This window comes from Talpa occidentalis, unplaced genomic scaffold (assembly GCF_014898055.3).
Source record: "Talpa occidentalis isolate TD23 unplaced genomic scaffold, MPIMG_talOcc4v2.1 talOcc4.2, whole genome shotgun sequence".
NCBI classification, from domain to species: domain Eukaryota; kingdom Metazoa; phylum Chordata; class Mammalia; order Eulipotyphla; family Talpidae; genus Talpa; species Talpa occidentalis.
Window position 1 is genome coordinate 61,335,036 of NW_023602073.1, and position 21,265 is coordinate 61,356,300.

The 21,265-nt window shown below is 42.8% G+C and overlaps 1 protein-coding gene across 2 annotated transcripts in view; it reads right to left on the reverse strand.

Moving 5' to 3' along the window:
• Positions 1 to 21,265, reverse strand: part of KIF6 (kinesin family member 6) — a 436,358-nt gene that overhangs the window by 36,007 nt on the left and 379,086 nt on the right. For both annotated transcript variants that reach the window (XM_037519645.2, XM_054698762.1), the window contains one exon: positions 4,754 to 4,804. In XM_037519645.2, the coding sequence (XP_037375542.2) occupies positions 4,754 to 4,804 (51 nt within the window). The remainder of the gene's footprint in view (positions 1 to 4,753; positions 4,805 to 21,265) is intronic.

Sequence of the window (21,265 nt, forward strand, 5' to 3'; positions counted from 1 at the left end):
CCAGTTTTCCAAGGTTTCCATCATAAATGGACGCTGAATCCTGGGAGAAATCTATACTGTCAAAATATTAACAAGGATGTAAAACAATGGTACTTCATTAAAAAATTAAAAAAATAAAACCATTACAATTCTCTTCATTAAAAAAATAAATTTTATGAGCTGACATTGTATGTAGGCCAAACACTCAACAATCTTTGGGTAATGAGGTCTTTCTTGAGGATTTAAGTTTTGTTAACATTTGGTAATTCGGCATCCCTCCTAATCTACAGGATAGCCATTTTGTCACAGGACTTGGAATGAACAAAATAAACAATTATGAAATGTACATAGCCTGAAATAAAACAACAGTGTATTATCGTTTCTGAAACTGTGTGAGAGCACGTCCTACTCCACCGGTGCCTGTTGCTTGTTGATGAAGTTCCCAGAACTGCTCACATTCATGCTTCTCTTGTAAGATCCTGGCCCCTGGCTTTGGTGGCCACATTAAGGGGTTCTCTTGGGTCAGTGCCTCCCCTACCCCACTTCTGTCTCCACTGGTTTCCCTTTCTACTGACTTTCCAAGGGATCAGGGTTCCTTGCACAGTAAGCCATGAGAGAACCCTCATCTGGCTTTCAGCCAGGAAGGAGAGTGGAAGTCTTCAGAAGAGTGCCCCCACGTGGACAAAACTGGCCTCTCTACTGTGGTGTCAGGTAAATGTTTAATAACCAGCTTTCTGGGGGAAAGCCCCAATTTGCAACACTTGTCCACTTCTTGGGTGTCAAAACTCCCACCGTGACTGATTTGCAATTGCCAGTGTGATGCCACTGCAGGTGGAACTGGGAAGAGTAGCTTGCCACTAAATGGTAATGTCATGGCATACACTCTTGATGTAAATAATCTCCACAGCACACTTAATAGTAAAACCTAGTAAATTAATTAGGAAGTGACACATTGAGTATTATGTTAGCTTTGTTTTAAAATACAATTTATTTAATTGTAAAATTCTATAATTCAATTTTTTAAATGATTTGTTTTATTTATTCATGCATACAAGAACTAGGGTGTAGGTGAGAGGTGCTGGGGGATGAGATGATACACCAGAGACAGAGTGGGGAGCAGAACAGGTGAATCTACTGAAATACACTGCTGAGGGGAGCAGCAGGCGAGACAGGAGAAGTCTGCTTCGCCATGTGGGATTCTCGCTGGCCGGCCGGCCAGGATCAAACCTGCACTGCAGAGACAGCTTCACAGTGCGGTGCTCAACCGCCTGTGCCACAAGGGAGGCCCTATAACTTATTTTTTAATAACAGTTGCATTTAACCATGGCTCTCCAAATTCCTAAGATCTTTACTGCCCTTTGGATGGGCCAAGCTAGCTCGAGTACCTGACTGGAAATCATTTCCTTCATCAGTCTACAATTTCTTGCACCTGGTACCTCTCATATCACCACTGAATGAATCTTTGCTCTTTGGGGACACAGGATTGGCATTATACAAATATTCTTGGGCACACATCTAGTCTAAGTACACACAGAGGCATATCATTATGTAAAATACATGACAAAACCTCTCTTGCTCCAATTTGCCCATGACCTCTTCCCCTCAGGATAAACAAGCAATCCTACCTACACCTTCATGGAAACTTAGAAACATGAATGCAGAGGAAACAATGGCAAAGAGAATCCTTAAAGTGGAGGGTGAGGGGAAAGTGGAGAGACAGACCAAGGACATGGAGCAGAAAGTGGGAAGCTCAAGAATATGAGAGAAATAAAACTAAAGAAATAGAAGCAGATGCAGTTGCTGCTTTGTTCTGATGGACAATTTCAGAACATCAGCAAACCCATATACGGATTGAATTGCTTTTAGTCTTAGAGAAGCCATGGATCCCAGCCTTTGGCCCCAAACTGGCCTGAAGGGTGAGGATTAAGACAGAAACAGTTCTATGAACAATTAGTTATTGAGAAGTCTCTCTCTATGAGAAGGATTCCCTGCTGAAACGCGGTCACCTGAGACTCACAGGCCCTGGGGGTTCCACATCTCCATCAGACAAGCTCCCAAGGAGTCTGGACAGCAACATGGCATTTTAATTTCAACATGGCAGCTGGGAGATGTTAACACTGCTCTAATTGGGATGGTATGCTTTTAAATTAAACAGGTATTTCAAATGCTCTTAATTAGCCTTCCAGCCAAAGTGCTTTCTGTTTGAAGTTTACTGATTACTTCAGGCAAAGCTGGGCCCTGCTGAACCTGACACCTGCTGTAATTGAGAAAAAGGCACCCAGAGAGATAAGGAAAGGAATGAGGGAGCAGCTTGCGGTTGAAGAGATGCAGGGGTTTTCCAAAGACCCAGGAGAATCAGGGACTGGGGTACAGAGAATGGAGTGCCTCTTGCTGTGAAACTCACGGAAGTGTCTTCCCAGACACTAGATAAAAGTGGCCTCTGGAGTGATTAAGTAGCATTTGCCACATCATTATTTCTGCTCAGCTAGCAGTGTGAATGCTGAAGAGGTCAGTGTTGCAGGGCCCAGAGATAGCCCTTAGGGATGGCCAGCAGGTCACCTTGTTGTAGCTTTAGCTTCCCAACAGAGGCCATGCACCCTGCTCAAGCCCTGCCTCACAAGGTAGAGTTCTGGGGTAGCCCTGGGTCCTTGCATGGAGAAAGCAATGGGCAGAGTCTGAGTTCTGACTCCTGTCCAAATCCTTGGCAACAGGAGGCAGGCCTGGGGTGTCTACTTGACCCTCCCATCCCAGGACCAACAGCAGGAAGCTCAGTTTCTTGTTCCCTTGTTCTATGTTTCTGATGTAATCAGTTATTTGATATGACCATCACTATTACTGAAACTCATTAGCCAACCTTCCTAATGAAGTTATGAAGGCCAAATGGGTCATCTGCATGATGTTGGGGTTTCCTCCCTCCCCCCACAGGTTCTGGATGCTGAATTTCTCCAATTGTAGATCATTTCAGGGGCCAGACATTCCAAGAGGAACCCTGTAGGGTAAATAATTGCCAGGCTTTTCTGCCCTCCCGCCATTAAGATTGATGATAGATCCCTGAGATCCTGAATGCATGCCTGATGGCGGGCACCTGGAGTGGGGTGTGGGCATACATAGGTGGGTACATCTGGGCTGAGACTGGGCTTATAAGGAGGGCATCATGGGGACGCCAGCAGAAGCACCAGGAGAGAGCAAGAGTAGCAGTGCTGGGAACAGCAGACGAGAAGGAGAGCAAGTGAGAGAGCAGCACCAGCAGAGAAGCAGAGGCCACGAGAGAACGCCTGGGAACACAGAAAGAGTGAAGATTTGCCAGGGGCCTCCCAGCCCCTCCCCCCTGCCCCTCCCCCCCCCAGCACCCCTGCCTGCCGTGTACCTGGTAAACTCAATAAAATCCCGAAAAAGCCACTGAGGGCTCCAGGACTCTCTCCTTTACCTGTCTGCATAGGATCATAGAGATCCTGCTCTGTCCCAACCTGCCACTACAAACTCCTTGTTTGGTACACATGAATTCCTTTTATTTTTTATTTTTTTTTTGAGGTAGTATTATTTTATTTTTATTTTATTTTTAAATAATAAATTTTATTTTTATATTCCCCATACATTTGCAACACCCCCCATTCTGACCCCAATCCCTCCCCTTCCGCCCCCCACTCCCCAAAAAGTGTCTCTGGTTCATAGTTTTTTGTTGATTTTGATTTTCACTTTCTTATAGTTATTCATTTTCCTGGTCCCTTATTTAAGTTTTCTAGATTCCTGCTATGAGTGAGACCATCCGGTATTTTTCTTTTTCTTTCTGGCTTATTTCGCTGAGCATGATCCCTTCCAGTGCCATCCATGTTGCTGCAAATTGCATGTGTTTATCTTTTTTGAATGCTGAGTAATATTCCATGGTGTATATGTACCACATCTTCTTGATCCAGTCATCTATTTTTGGGCATTTGGGCTGTTCACATGAATTCCTTTTAGACAAAGACCTGTAGGTGCTTAGTCCCAGGCTAGCTGGAGAGGGGGTGAGCTGGTCCTGCCCGGGGGGCCAGCTTCACCAGCCTTTCTGGTAGCTGCACTCCCTTCCCAGGTAACTTCCTTGGGTCACATATCAAAAAGGGACATTTTCTGCAGATGTCCACTTTTAAATCCACTTCTTCCTCGTAAGCTTTCGTTTATTAATGCATTGACTACATTTGTTTATTAATGCATTGAGATACATCCCTCATTGTTGAGGGCAGAAAATAGCGTGAGGCTGAGAGTAAGTTTGCACTCAGAGAAATGGATTCACATCCTAGTTTCAACACTTACTAGTAACCTTGGCCAAGCCACTGAAGCACCTTTATCTGGTAAATGCTCCTGCCTCTTAGGGCTGTAGTGAGAATGAAAGGGGACAATGCATACAAACTGGTGTAGAGAAGTGATTCAACAAAGGGAAGCTGTTTTCATCAAGGCTCCTAGGATCAGTCAGTAATGACTCTAGGAGAGTAGAACCTGAGGAGCTGGGACATAGTGGGGAAATTTAGACTGGGTGCAGAGTAGAAAAGATCAGGAGGATGAGGTAGCTAGAAGGGTGGGATGCCAGGCACTGACCACCAGGAGCAGCACAGATCTGGGGGAAACTGTCCCAGAGAGAAGGGGCATCTGAAGGAAGCTGCAGTGAGCCAGCCTCACCTTCCCTACCCTTCCTAGGGTTTGGGATGGATTATCTTTTAGCTGGGAGTGGGTTTCTGAAGCCAGATCAGCTGGTGTTACCTTCAATTTTCTTTCCCTGCAGGTTCCACGTTGTACCTACCTAGAGCTACTTGCTGCATGTGCCGCTGTGTGATCTCTTCCTTCAGGCGACCTGTCAAAGACACAAAGCAAGACTGCTTGTTAGTTTCCAACTGGCCAGAGGAAGACTTGGCCTCAGAAGCATGTGGCAAGCTAAGAAAAATTTAAGTAAAGTAAGGGAAACAAGGCAAAAGTGCGTATAGCTTCTGAGATGGGCGCTTTCATGCCCTGGATTGTGTTGCTGGCACAGCAAAGCAAATGCATATTTCACCTTTGTATTGGATCATCTTTGAGTTCAGTTACCTTAGCCTATCACTCATAACCTTTGCTAGGACCCTAGTCTCTTAAATAGTTCTGTCTATTATTAATTAAGGGGGGGCAGGATTTTATCTTTAATAATGGATAGGGCCACCGACATCATCATCATCAAGGTAATGTTGGTTTTAAACACTGTATATGATTGGGGGGGGTAAGGTCACATTTCCTCAGGTGTATGTCACTGCACTATACCCACAATCAAAGAAAGTTCTTTACCACAGACAATTGTAGGGTCACCTTCAATTCATTTCTTTCTTTTTATAAATTTAATTTAATTTTATCTATATTTTACATCATTCTTCCTTTTTGTACAATGCATGCTTTCTTCTCTCAGGTGTAGTCCCTGTAAAATTCCCACCACCAATTCACCTGTGAACCATCACCACAGTCTCTTGTGCTCTTCCCTCCCCTGTTTTGATCCCTCTCCCTCACCCTCCCCTGCAGAGTGTCTCTGATTAATAATTGACTGTTAATTTTGTTTTTTTAATTTATTATAATTATTTTTTCCTGGTCCCTTATTTGGTTCCCTTACATTCCTCCTATAAGTGAAACCACCTGATATTTTTCTTCTTCCTTCTGGCTTATTTCACTGAGCATAATCCCTTCCAGCTCCATCCATTTTGCTGCAAATGGCATGAGTTTATATTTTTGATTGCTGAATGGTATTCCATTGTGTATATATATACCACATCTTCTTGATCTAGTCATCTATTTTTGGGTATTTGGGTTGTTTCCATATCTTCTTACCTATTGCAAATAGTGCTTCAATAAATATAGGGGTGCTGGTATCTTCTTGAGTTAATGTTATTGTGTCCTTTGGGTAGATTCCTAGGAGTGGAATTGCTGGATCATATGGAAGCTCCACTTTTAGTAGTTTGAGGAACCTCCAAACAGCTTTCCATAGTGGTTGGACCAGTTTGCATTCCCACCAGCAGTGTAGGAGAGTTCCTTTTTCTCCACATCCTCGCCAACATTTGTTGTTTCCTGCTTTTTTTTTTTTAATATGTGCCATTATAGCTGATGTAAGGTGGTATCTCATTGTGGTTTTGATTTGCATTTCCCTGATTACAAGTGAAGTTTGAAGTTGATCACTTTTTCATAAACCCATTGGCCATTTGCATTTCCTCTTTGGAGAAGTGTCTTTTTAGGTCTTCTGCCTATTTTTTGACTGGGTTATTTACTTTGTTTTTGTTGAGTCCCATCAGCTCTTGGTAGATATTTGTCATCAGTCCTTTATCAGTATTATTGTGTTCAAAAATTTTTTCCCAATCAGTAGGGTGTCTCTTTGTTTTGGTTAATGTCTCTTTTGCTGTACAGAAGCTTAATTTGATGTAGTCTCAGCTGTTCATCTGTTCCTTCACTTTCTTTGCTTTGGGGATGTGTCTTCAGGCCAATGGAATTGAATAGAAAACCCAGAAATAAACCCACATATTTATGGACAACTAATCTTTGACAAGGGTGCAAAGAATATGCAATGGAACAAGGACAGTTTGTTCAACAAATGGTGCTGAGAAAACTGGACTGCTACATGCAAAGAAATGAAGCTAGACTACTACCTCACACCATGCAAAAAAAAAACAAAACTCAAAATGGATAAAAGACTTGGACATAAGACCTGAAACCATAAAATATATAGAAGAAAATAACAGGAAAACGCTACATGCCATACGTATCAGTCACTTTTTTCTTTTAAGCTATCTGAAAACTCTATCAAATAATGAAGATTGTGGATTTAGTTGACAATAGCCTTAATATGAACACAACAGTTGATCATTTGGCATGAAACACATATTATTCTAGGTTGCATTAAAAAAGTATAGCATGTAGATCAAGGGAGGTGATATCTTCATGGTGCTCTGTAGTAGTCAGACCACTGTTGTTATTTGTTCTATGAGCTACTGTTCATAAGAAACACTAGTAAAATAGAAAGTATTGAGAAAATGGTGACCAGGATGGCGAAGGGTCTGAAATCATAGCATGTGAAATATTTGAGGTGACTTAAGATGTTTAGATGGAGAAGAAAAGATTTGGAGGAGAGAAGCTACTGAGATAACAGCTGTCTTAAAAAAAATCTGAATGCTCTCATATGGAGAAGAGAACAGATTTGTTTTGTCCTAATGCTGACGGGGGGGGGGGAATAAAGTTGAAAAAAGGCAGACTTGGGGCTCAATACAAGAAACAAACAGCTCACAATGAGAACCGTATCAACATGGATTCGGTCCCCGCAAAATGGAACATGTCTCATTGCAAAGCAGTGAGCCCCTCCCTGCAAGTGCTCAAGCAGAAGCCAGACAAACATCTGCTGGGCTTAGAGCAGAGAGAATTTCTGTCCAAAGCAGGAGTTGGGAAGAAATGCCCTCCAGCCTTCCTCTATCTCTAAAGTTCCACGATTTTGTGCTTAGAGATGGGTGAAACAGCAGCTCTGGGGTGTATGTCCAAGGGCTCAGCACAATTGTGAAAATGTCAGTGCTGTCTGTATTCTGTGTGTACATCCCCCGCTGGGGGATGCTGAGAAAGCCCAGGAATTGCATTGCTTCCTTGTCTAATATATTTCCTCATGTGGAGCACATACTATGGCACAAAGGCTACAGCTGAAGTGAGTATTCAAATGGTGAGTAGACAATGCAGCAGTCACAGGAGTCCTTGCCACCTACTGAAAGTTCTAGGGCCACTCCTAGGGTGTTATGATTGGGAGGGATGCAGAGGTCATTCAGTTTCACTTCCCAGCCAATTTAGGAATCCCTTCTACAGAATGAAACTATTGTTTCGCCTCTGACTTGTATGTATCCAGGATGTTCCACTGATTAAATTGTATATAAGAAATGATTGATATGGCGTTGACACCTGCTTCCCATCACTTTTAGATTTGAACCTGGTCTGGTCTCTGGCACAGCAGAATAAGAATTCTCACTCATTGGTAGTGAGAGTCCTTCACCAAGCTGAGGTTCCTATGATTTTTCCACTTAGACTTGTCTTCTCTGAGTTAAACATTATCAGTTCCTTCAGCTTCTTCTCACTGGTTGTTTCCAGGCATGTCATCGCCTTCCATGTGCCCCACTGGAAAGGACTGTGCATATAGAGGAATCAAGGATTGGGCATCAGCAACCATAGCACCCTAGTTCCATGTGGGGGAAGGTGGGGACTTAGGAAGTGTGTTGAGAGGGAGTTGGGGAGGTGGGAACCTGGCCCAGAGGTAAGCATTGGATGAGCATGCAGTCAACAGGAATATGACATGAAACCTGGGTGAGCCACAGCCACCACAAGATCTGATCCTCACCCTATATGAGCAGAGTAAAGAAGCTAGGGGCATAGGGGTGGTGCTGGGCCAAGACTCTGGACTGTATCGAGCATTGCTGACTTGAATGTTGAGGAACCAAAGCACAAACATCCTTCAAAATACAAGGAGACATTGCCAAAGCAAATGCAGTACCCCATTTAGAAACAAATCTTGATTTAGAATTGGTCATTAAAGGCTCTCTCATGCCCAGAGTGTAGAGAACCAATACTGCCTTGGTCCTTGGCCTGCCTCCTGGCTACCACCATCCCTGGGTACCATTGTCCTAATAAGACTGGAGGGGATGATGTTTTGCTCCTTCAGAACATACACCCTCGGCTATATTCCTCTCTGGAAAAATACCTCCCTGACAGCCTGCCTCCTTAACAGTGACCATGGACCTCCCTGTCTCCCAAAATCTGCGCCTCTGAACCTCATGCCTTACCCCTCATAAGTGCTCAGTCTAGTATCCTGAATACTAGTATGAATGCTGCTGCTCCCACCGATGATGGAATAACCAGCCCTCTTTCCCAAGCCCTGGGAAAGAATTTTGGGAATGACAGGGTTAAGGATTCTCCATAGCCCACACCCCATCCTTGTTGCCTGCACCTCACCACCCCAGCCTGGGAAGAACTGTTTATGTATATAAAGAGGGGGTTTTGCTCCCAGGATTGAGAGTTCTATAAACTCCACAAATATAACTACCTCCTCCAGAACAAAAAGACAAAGACATCCCCAGGGGACAAGAAGTGGGTCTTTATAATGCTGCATATTGTTAAAGGTACATTTAAAGTGCATTTACTGATGCTCCATTGTGGAGAATTGGCTAACGTCTCCCACCACATGGCAAATTTTATTTTTGAGCTCTTCCTCAACAAGCTTCCAAAAATAGCCTTATGGCTGATACCTAATTGCATTTCCAACAGAGCCATTTTTCATGTGAAGATAAGAGTCTCTGTAATTGGCTGGATCTTGCAACTCTACAGGTTTTGGCAAAAGAAGAAGTTGAGGGGGACTGCAGAATTCACTCAGCATGCAGCTTGCTGTCATTAGCACAGTGATAAATTTGCTGGTTTTGGCCTGGTTTCTTGGACACATCCCTGTCCTGAGGTATGGAAGGGAGATGAAACGGAAACAGAGAACTCCCGGCCAGAGGCAGGAGACTGTCTGGGAGGGGGGTAGGGGAAGGGAGGAAAGCTGGGCTTGAGGTGAACGGTGGCAATTAGTAATTTTGTCTTCAGTAATTTACAACAGTACATGAGAGAACATGTGAGTACATCTCTTCCTATCTGATTTATTAATTGACAGAGTGGGGGTGACAGCAGGGGCAGAAAGGGAGCTCCAGAGGAGATGGGGGACCTTGAAAACAACCATGTACAGGGTGTTTGGAGGAGCGCGCTGTGCAGTATATGATTTCTCTGTACCGAGCAGTTCATGGGAAAAGCATCATCATCATGCAGAAGCAAAACTCATTTTTTACATTGATATTCAGTCTTCTGGATAAAACAATTTTCCTTAAGCTCACACTTTATTTGCCTGCATGTTAGCTTGAAATGGTTTGCTCAGTGAGAGCCACTTAACTGGTCCACAGCACAGTTACTTAGAATTCCCCTGAATGGCTATTGCATGCTACTTGAGCAATTTCTGGGACGTGATGACTTAGTGAGGATGTTGATGTCATTATCAAGCAATGCATACTTACTCTTTGCCCACTATATGTTCAGTGCCAAGTTCTAAATGCTGTGGCTATACAAACTAGCACAAGAATATCTTTTTTTTTTTTTTTTTGGTAGGACCCTTGCCGGCAGCGGGGGAACGAACCGGTGCTGCAGAGGCTGAAGGGCAGCCTCGCAGCCCAGCGCTCAACCGCTGTGCCACCAGGGGAGGCCCAAGACTATCTTAGAGAAAGCTTACATGATGCAGGAGATGACAAGCAGGTGGCTCTGGTGTTCTTCCTTTTAAAAAGTTGGGCCTTGCTTTACCTTACTCCTCCATCATGGATGCCTTGATTTTCTGCTGAGCCTGAGTTTGCCTCTTGAACAAAGCACATTGGGCAGCTATAACCAATCACGTGGACTTGAGATGAAGCAAACCTCTTTGCCATTTTAGTTAGTAGAGACTAGTTATAAATTTGAAAGGAGAGCGAAGTGAAAATTGCAACTCTGCTGCTTCCTACTTGGGTGACTTACCATCTCTTGGCCTTAATTTTATCACTTGAAAAATGGCAATAATAATATAACTGCAGGAATGTCTTCTTTACTATATCTCAAGATTCTTTGGAGAATCAAGGAATAATGCATAGGCATGTGTACCACATTTTAAGCACGAAGTCATGTTCAGGCATATTGAAAAGATACTCTGTTTGTAAGATGCAGGCCGGGTGGCTAAATTCAAAGGTAGAGATAAGCTTGGAGGAGAGAAAGGTAGATTAGTGGCATCAGGAAAGATATCATTACTGAAGGTGAGACAAGTGGATTTTGACAAGAGGAGAGGAGTTAAAGTAGGTTGGGAAAGTCGTTCAGTCAAAGTGAACTGCTGAGGCTATAGGGTGGAGAAGTACACTCATTTGCAACAGAGTTTGGAAGGGAGAGCTTGATTGGAACACTAGGCTGGGGGAAGACGAAGTCTTAAAGATACCAGTGTTTAGAGGCAGGTGAAAATCTATCCTTCTGCTCAACTGGACTACCACGTTATCCCAGTAAAATACAAAAATAAGCATCAATAGAAGAAAGGAATTTGGGGGAGAGTAGAGAGAATACACTTCTTGCCTAAGGAGTCTATAGTTGAACTCAGAGTCTTGATTTCAGTTGTGATATGGGAAGCTATTTCTTTGTACAATCATCCCTCAGTTTCCAAGGGAGATTGGTTCCAGGAACCCACGGACACTGAAATTTGTGTTCTGATATAAAATGTCATTTGCATATAATCCTTATACTTCTTCCCTACACATTAAATCATCTCTTGATTACTTATAATAAATAATACAACATAAATGCTATGTAAATAGTTGTACTGTATTGTTTAGGGAATAATGATAGAAACATAAATGTTTGTACATTTTCAGTAGAGATGTAACCACCAGAGGCTGAACTACGTATTTCCCAACTTTGGGTGACTGAACTCGTGGATGCAGAACCTGTGGACATGAAGGGCCACTGTGCTAACAGAGAGGGTTATGATTACCCAAAGTTTAGATTTCTTAAAGCTGTTTATAAACTTGTCTATAAAACAATGGGTCTAGCATAAATTAAGTGTATAATTCTTAGAAGAATTTCCAACAAACAAGAGTCAATAACTTCTTTGAAGCCTTAAAATCAGGCATATTCATCTCCTCCTTGCTAATATATATCTGATCAAGCTGTATCTACCCTTATTTGTATAATTTGTATGTATGCAAAACATTTAAACTTGCTTGAAAAATCCATTGAGGTGAGATACAGATCCAATGCAATCCTTACCAATTCTAATGATTTTTTCAAGGAAATAGAATAAAAAATACTAAGAATTACATGAAACCATAAAATAACCTGAATAATTAAAGCAATTTTGAGAAAAATGAAGAAAAAGAGGCACCAAGTTACCCAACTTTAAATTATATTGTAAATCAGTAAAATTAAACAATGTGCTGTTGGAATAAAAACAGACATACAGATCAATGGAACAGAATTGAGAACCTAGAAATAAATCCACACATATATGCACATCTAATTGATGGCAAAGGAGCAAAGGCCAAACAATCGAGAAAGGAAAATCTCTTCAACAAATGCTGTTGGGATACTTGGACAGCCACATGTGAATCACTCTCTAACTCTCCACACAAAAATATTTTCCAAAGAGATGAAAGACTTAGATGTAAGACCTGAAACCATAAACTACATAGAAGAAAACATAGGTGATATGTTCTCTGATATCAATGACAGTGATGGCTTTGGGGACTTGCTCTCAACAACAAAAGAAATAACAAGAGAAATAACAGCAAACATAGGACTATACCAAATTAACAAGCTTTTGCATGCAAGAAAATAGCAGCAGACTTAAAAATAATAATCAACTGAATAGGAGATGGTATTTGCACATACACATCTGATAAGGAGTTGCTAACCAAGATATACAAAGAACTCATCCAATTTAACAACAAAAACACCTCAAATAAGCTAATTAAAAATAATGGAAGATGATCTGAAAAGACACTTTTCCAAAGAGGATATAGAGATGGCCAACAGACATATGAAAAAATGTTGATCATCATTTTTTACTAGGGAAATGCAAATCAAAACCACAATGAGATATTTCATACCTGTGAGAATGGCTTACATCAACAAGGCTGCTGACAACAAGCATTTGCGAGGATGGAGAGAAAGAGAAACCCTTACACATTGTTGGTGGGAATGCAAACTGACGTAACTGTTTTGGAAAGTGGTACAGAACTTGCTTGAAAACTGAACATAGAACTATCATATGATCCAGCAACCCAACTTCTGGGTATCTATCTTAAGAAATTCCAAGAGTTACATGCACTGTAATGTCTACTGCAGCATTACTTACAATAGCTAAGATATGGAAGCCGCCTAAGTACCCACTGATTGACAGATGATAGGAAAAAGAAGTTGTTATATATGTACACACACAGAATGGAATATTATTCAGCTATAAGGAAAGATGAAATTTTGCCATTTGCAACAAGATGGAAGCAACTTGAAATTAGTCAGAAAGATAAAGGCAAATTTTGGGTGCTATCCCCTACATAGACACATATAGGAAACTAAGTGATGAACAGACAAAACAAAATCAGCTGAGGACACTGAAAACTGATATGAGATTAGAAGAGGTGAAGAAGAAGCAGGAGCAAGGGCGAAAGGGTATTATGGACAGTAATGGGTGTTTTTTTAAAAATTATTATTGTTCTTTTGTTTGTCAGTATTTTTTGTTTAAGAAAAGGAAAAAAAAATCTACTAAGGCAGATATAGCTCATTCCCAACACAGCAGTAATGGACGCAATTTGAAAAGAATATGAAGAAGCCTCTGCTGGATTAGAAATACAAGACCTGTTTCTGAAGACATGTAAACTGGAGAGTGGCGTGGAGCTTAATCATTCATCTGACAGGCCTCTGGGTCCAGAAGCAGGAAGGTGACTAAAAATGCAATACACAAAGAGGGGACAAGAGCCAGGCTCTTAGTTTGGAGCTGCAGGTTGGGAGTGAGACTCCCCCATGCAACCTGTGAGTGAAAGGGGACTGGGAAACAAAATGTGCAGCTGTCTGTGATTGCTTGGGGCTCTGGTTCCTAGTCTACAGCAAGCCAAAGAGAAAATAGGTAAAAATGCAGTCTCTCCACTTCCCAAGTTCAGAGCCCATTAACTCTGGCCAGATCAGCCACATCCAACACTGCTGTGGGGCAGTCCCACAAATTGTCCTTATTAGCTTCCAGGCTTGGGGTATGGGGGGTCTGTCAGGCAGTAAGCAGAAAGGGACAGAGAGAAAGAGAAAGACATAAAATGTGTTTAATTAAAAATGGGTCGACTGGGCCTCCCTGGTGGTGCAGGGGTTAAGTCTCAGCATTATCAAGCTATCTGTAGCCACTGCAGCACGAGTTGCATTCCTGGCTAGGGAGGTAAACCACATGGTACAGCAGATCTCTCTTGTCTCCCCCACTGCTCCCCTCAGCAGTGTATTTCAATAGATGTGCTTATTCTGCTCCCCACTCTCTCTCTGGTGAATCCTCTCACCCCCTACACCTCTGGTCTATACTCCAGCTCTTCTATGCATAAACAAATAAAAATAAATCTTTTAAAAAAGTGGGTCTACCTACTGAAGTGCTAACATATAAGAATAATTCTAATGTTGAACAAAGATGGCAAATCAATAGCTGAAACATGGATTTGTTTCAGATGAAAGTAATTTTCTGGACAGGCAGATAGACATTCATTGATGCAGAAGCATAGAGTTTCAGTTAGTCCTACTCTTTAGTTTATAGTACACCATTCTGGTCAATTTGGGCAAAACCTGTACATGTTTGTGTGTGTGTGTGTGTGTGTGTGTGTGTGTGTGTGAGATGACTTTATCCCCATCCCTCATGTCTTATCCTTATTCCCATTCCCCTCTTTCTCCAAAACAGTCATTCCAACTGGCTTGATGCATACCCTTTAATTGTATGATCTCTTACAAATTGTGTTACAGTTTTCTGTGCAAATTTTAAGCAATTAAGTAATATTATGCTCCAGATATCACTCTTACTTATTTATCAAAACTGGATTTGATCCTCATCCATTTTGTTCTACATGCATCTAGTTCTCAGTTTATAACCACTACACACATTCCCTACTGTGTCCCTCAACATTTTCCACTCCTGAAGAGTTGAGCAACTAGACTGCCTCCGGCTCCCACTAACAAACAGTGCTGGGGTGGCCAGCCTTGAACATGCAATTCCTGATCTGGGAGGAAATTGCTCTGCTGGGTCTCAGCAGATCTGCGTACTTAATGTGAGGCACTGCTCTCCAAGATGGCCATGCCAGTCTGTATTCCCATGGCAGGCCTTAGGGGAATAAGCCTGAGACTGGACTTATTTTAAAGGTGGCTTAGTGAATTAGAAGACAGTATAGGAAATCACCCCAAAACAGCACAAAAAGCAGAAGAGATGAAAATGGCAAAGAGCAGGTAAAAGTCACAGAGAAGAGATTGAGGGCCTTCATCATTCGCCTGATAGGAGTTTTAGTAGAAGGGGATGGAGGTAATGGTGAAGAAACAATATTTGATGAGATGGCAGTTGAGATTATCCAGAACTGAAGAGAGACATAAGCCCTTGGGTTGAAAGTATGCCCTGAGTATTAAGCAGAATAAGTACAAATAAATCCACCCTTAGACACATCACTGTAAAACTGCAGAACTTCAGGGAAAAAGAGCCACTATTACCAGCTTCCAGGGGACCCACAAAGGAACAACTTAGACAGGAGCCCACATCTCTTGACAACAATAGGTGCCAGGGGACAGTGGAGGGAAATAACTGTCAACATGAATTTTATACATGGTCAAATTATCCTTTATTGGTAAGAGTGCAATAAGGCATTTTCTGTTATAAGAGACTAAGACCATTTCAGACCCCTCACCCTTCACCTCTTCCCACCAGAAAAGAACTCAACTGAGGCAGCCACACAGGGGTGAGCAGGCAGTGACCTGGCTGTACCAGGCTCCCTAGTGTGCACACCAGCTGAGCCACTTTGCACGGTTGTGCAAGTTACTGTGTGCTCGGCTTCCCATCTGCAAAACAGGGATGAAAATGGTGTCTGTGGTGAGGTGCAAATTAGGTCACACATGTAAAGACTTTAGAAGTGTGCCTGGCCTATAAATAACAATTATTGAAGTGTTTTAAGAAAGTATTATGATGATCAGCAAGGAAAAAACCCAGAAATACATAGGATAAAAGGAACAATGGTGATTATTAAAGAGAATAAAGTATTTAAGTAAAAATATTTAACTATTTGCCTATAAAATCTCACTGTCTCGCTTCCTCTATCCCGCTCCCTCTGTAAGCCAAAATGTGAAGCAATAATAACAAAATAAGAAGATGGAGATAAGATGAGGGGATGTTCAATGCTAGTGATTGGGAGGAGGGTATATTTGGAATAACTAGACATTACAGTAGTTTCTTTTTAACTCTAGAAGAATAAAGCTACATAATATAATGGTCAAATCAATAGTGAATCAGGAAAAGGTGTGTAGGGGGAGATGCCAAAAGTTTAATAATTCAACAGAACAGGAAAGGCGGAAAAAAGAAGACAATGGTGAAAAGTGATCCTGTGTTTGGTCAAACAAACAAGGGAAAGAGCCTTACATACACATGTGTGCATACCCTTTACACACATACATGAGCAAGGAGGGAACTGAGCAAGGAGGGAACTGAATAGATATCTACAAAGCTGTAGGGAAGGGTTACCAGAGGGTGGAAGTGGAGTGGAGGAGGAATTGGGTGGGAGCAATTGAAGCTAAGCAAGATTAAAAAAAAAATCATATGTTCATATATGTGTGGTTTATGGCTTATGTAAAAGTATATTGGTGTGTATTTATAAATGGTAATGAAAATCTAAAAGGCCAGTAGAACATGCTTCCTTGAGAGGGAGATGTGACCTTACAGTGATGCTGATAATTGTGCTCTGGGCCTGCCACTTGTGTCATCTGTTGTGCGTGCTGATGGACAGCTTCACAGCCCACCTCTCAGTGGCAGGGCTGGGGTGACAGGAAGGCTTCAGTTCATTTCCCAGAGTTCTTTTATTTGGCCAGGAGCCTGAATAAGAAGGGGTGATGTGAGGATGGAGAGACAGAGGAGGTGCAGAACAGCAGCGGCCACAAGGGATTCCCATGGGCCTGGGCTGGAGGGAGGCCTCTGAGAAGCCCTAGTCCTTCCAGGGAGCACCCGAAAGAGAAAAGATAGGGGTGGAGCAGAGTGGGAGACAAGGAATGGTTTAAAATGCTGGGCAAATATTTTGTTTTGTTCTTCTCATTCCAAAATATCATTTCAGCTCTCCGGAACTCAAGATTCTTCAGCCACTTAGTATGCCAAACATTGTATTTGATGACATTATTAAGTCAGAAAAAGAGAGGGGGGTGGAGGGAAAGCAGCTAATTCTTAAAAATATTAATAATTTCAAGAAAAACACATTGTGCCTTGTTTGATGATCCCTTGTGGGGGTTTTCTCAAGAGCGCACCATCTCCGTGGCCCCATCTTGTAGAGGATGAACCCCTTAATTGATGAGCCTTTCAGCTTGGGATGAAAACACCAGACAGCAGTCTGGGCTTCAAGACAGCTCCTTTCTTATCACCAGGACAGAACACGATGATCACATTTTGGGGAATGCTCTCATTTATAAAAAACGACGAAATTATACCATGTCTGGGAGACTTGATTTCGTTTCCTATAGGATATTCATTCTGGCTACCCCAAGTCATCATAATCATCACACCAGATTAGCACATCCTGTCTGAAGCTCAAGCATTTGGCTATTGTATACACTTAATTAAGCTAAGGAGCTTATTGCTATCACTCTTCCGGTATGTGATAATGGTTCATAAACATATTCAAAAAATTAAATAAATCAGCACATTTGTTAGACGCTCCAACAAATATGCAAGTAGGTAAGCATAAGGGAAAATTTCAGCTCAGCGATCAGCACGAACTGTTAAATACTAAATATCTTAGGGAGCCGAGGGCTCATGATTTTGTTGGCATCCGTTCAAAAGATGTTACTTTAGATGCTTGGATGTTCTTATCTCAGCAAGGGAGGGATATAACCAGCTTCCAAGACCTACCCTGGAGGAGTAACTGGAGATCACAATCCTTCTTTCTATTTGAAGAGGGGCTCTGGTTGCCAGGGATGCTATTGTGGCCAAGGGGAGGACCTGGGCAGTGTGGCCTCTGACTTCCAGCCCTGCAGCCCCAGAGGTAGCGTAGGGGCCACTCTCAGGTTGCCTGAGTGCATTTAAGTGGGTGGAGCAGGTATATTCCACCTATTTCCCACCCTCTTCCCCCCATCCTCTAATCCTCCCAACAGACACACACACACACACACACACACACACACACACACATACACACACACAGAGGAGACTACAGTGTATTGGTTCTTCATTTACTGTGGCAGGGTTCACCTAAGGGTCATTAAAATAAACCCCAAGTATTAAGATGTTAGACTTGGCAATGTATATAGTTTTAAAATGGATTAAAATGTGAAAGCAGTGAGTTTTATACTGCTTTTTGATAGAAAATAATCAACTCTTACTCCAAGATAGAACTTGGTTCTATTCACTTAACTTAAATGGGCTAGTGCTTAAAAAAAAAAAAAGGCAAAGGGAGAAACATGTGCCAGGTAAGGCTCACTGCTGGTCAAACTGCCAGCTGGCCTGTGCAATAACTGCCTTCTACAGAGTGGTGCTTCTTGATGTGGGAAATGTTCTTCATCTGAAGAGACTGGAGATGAGGGGAAACATGTCAATGAATTTGTAAATAAAAGACATAACTAAGTGGAAACGTTGGAGTGGCTCTATACCCGCAGGCCCATGTAGGCTTTGCCCAGGCTGGGACCAAGCCACACTGCCTAAGCCCCAGGGGCGTGGGGACAGGCAACAACAGCAGTCAGAACCAAACTCAGCCTCAAGTCCAGACAGGATGCCAGTGCAGAGTAGAGCGTGACCTGAACTCTGCCCCTGCTGTCTGAGTGGACTCAGGGAGCAAGTGGACTGCTGGGGTGGGGGCAGAGCAGAGCAGCTATTTGGGGGAATCCCATATGAAAGGAAGGCCATGTGGCTTTCAGCTTTACATTGGAGCTGCTCCAGGCAGCACTGCCCCACCAGCTGGGGGGCATACCGCTGCCCCCAGTGGGGTCTGGTAGCACCCCTACTGTAGCAGGTCTCTGCCCACCCTGCCAGCCCCTGCAGCAGCAGGACTTCATAAGACTTTTCACTCAGCCAAGGCCCTGGCTTCAGACACTGCCTGCTACATGCAGCTTCACTTCACTATTGCTTGGTAACTGGACACCCTCCCTCTACCCTGTCAAAATAAATCACTTTCTGTTTTGCGGCACCAAAGCTCTTTTTGCTTATAATTGTCACAACAAGTGCATGAACCCAGAAGCATTGAGTGCGGTTCTGGCCCCATGGGAGTTTTTATACCCTTTGCCTGGTAACAGAAATGGTTTCAGCTTTCAGCTTTTTTGTGCACATAGATATGCTGCTTCTTGGGGGTGTCACAGGCCGGGCTCTCCATCTGATCCATGGAGGTTCCCATGCTCTCTGTACGTACCAACTATGGGACTGGGGGTGGAGGGAGGACATATTTGCACAACTGGGGAGAATCATCAGGGGTCAGAGGGGCTGAGGCCAAGGGAAGAAGCCAGTTGGGACACTGGGAAATAAGTGGATGTGGGAAGTCAGACTATGGTGGCTGGCCTTCCAAGACCCCTGGGCAGCAGTGAAGGCTCCCTTACTAAGAGGGGTAATGGAAAAGGATGGGAGAAATAGCAGAAGGCATCCTGGGCCTGGAAGAATGGAAAAGAACTTGGGTGTTAGAAGCAGCAAGTTTGGCACAGTTGCTTAGGACCTGTAATCTTGGGCAACCTAATCCCTTAGAGCTTCAGTTTCTCCATTTTAAGATGGTGATAATACCAACATGGTAAGGTTGCTGTGAGAATTAGATAAAATGTACATAAAGCTCCCAGCATGGTGTCTGGTACACCACAAGTGCATAGTAAGTGGGGGTAGTTACAAAACTAGGAAACATTTTGGAGTCTTTTGAATCTGGGTACTCAAAAAGTCAGGACCCTAACCCCAGAAAGACTCTCCAGGAATGTCCAGCTATGTTCAGGCGCATCCACCTCCAGGAAGGAGCTGAAACTGAGCTGGCGGCCACAGGGTACCCAGGTTGAAGCTTGAGCTATCATGTTTAACACACTTTCCACCAATCCGAAGTGCACAGACTGAGAACCTATTTGCATAAAGTGGATCTGATTGCCAACTATCCCACAAGTGTATACACACTTGTATACACATGTATACAAGTATACATGTGTATACAAGTGTGGGCAGGAGAGCACACGACTCGAGGGCTTCTTGGTCTGTGTTCCCAGATAAATGCTTTCATTTTGCTTCTACCAGGTCTTGTCCATTCTGTGAGGATGTTACTAATGGTGGCTATAGCAGTAAGAGGAATTAACATGGGTTGGGGCGCTTGAAAAACAAATAATACTATATGGAGGGCAGAAGAAAGCAAACCAACTGCAGTTATTTGTAAGGCTTGATTCTGTTCCAATATGCTATGACATCTGCATTTTCCCCTGTTCTCTTTTCCGAAAGCACCTTTTATGCCTAAATTAACAAGTTACCTGGGTCCAGTGCACTGAACTGAAGGGGTCTCTATCCCTAGCGGGGGGCAGTCACATGTCCTTGCAATAGCCCCAACTCAGGACTCCACGAAGCAGAGCTGCTGCCCTTGGGGTCACCGACCCCAACCACAACCTTTTATAGGTGCAAGAGCCCACACACTAAATCTCTGCCTTCTGATCAGTTACTCTCAAACTCACTATTGCTCTGTTACTAATGCATCTTTCATATTTCTTTATAGAGTTAAATATGATCGATTTCCTTAATTGGAAGTAAATGACCTTTTAATAAGCTTGTTTGAAATGTTGGTGTAACAGGTCTGTTTTCAGAGCTGGTATGATTCCTACCCTCAGCCTTTGGTTGCTTTTCTTCCAGGGAATGGTACTAGAGCTCTTTTTCCTTTTATTTCTACCACATCAAGGTATTATCAGAAAGGAGAGGGAAAGGTGCGCAACAGAGACCAAGTTGCCAATCATTTTGCAGAGGATGCTTTTTAGGAATGACATATTTCAGGGATAACATAACTTCTCCTTCCAGAATTTGAGTTCTGCCTGCATAAGTGTTAGGACACATTTCTGTATTGTTCCCAGGGCATATAAGCTGGTCATTTGGGAGCAAAGTGGAAAACAATGGAGCTAGAGCAGGGACTAGAAAAAGGAGGCAAAGCAGCAAATGAAACCAGAGGGGAGGCTTTTACAATGATGCTTTGGGAGAGAAGGAGGAAGTTGAAGAGGGAAATCGACACAGCTTGAAAACTATACTTCTTCATTCATCAAAAGGGGTGAGGAGGGGGAGTGGGAATTGAAATGGGTAAACTGGCGATGGCACAGGTTATGCGCTGTGTCTCTAGGGAGTCAACAACTCTAGGCGATGCTATCAAGAAAGCAGTGAACACTCAGAGAGAAGAAAAGCAGACACAGACCAGGATTTGACATAATTGCCAAAATATGGAAAAAGAATTTACAAGTTCATGTTGAAACTTTCAAAAAGAGAGAGATCCTGAAAAATTTTCAGTGTGTAAGGAGTGGTAAATCTACAGAACCCACATGACAAATTGAAGATGAATTAGATGTTATT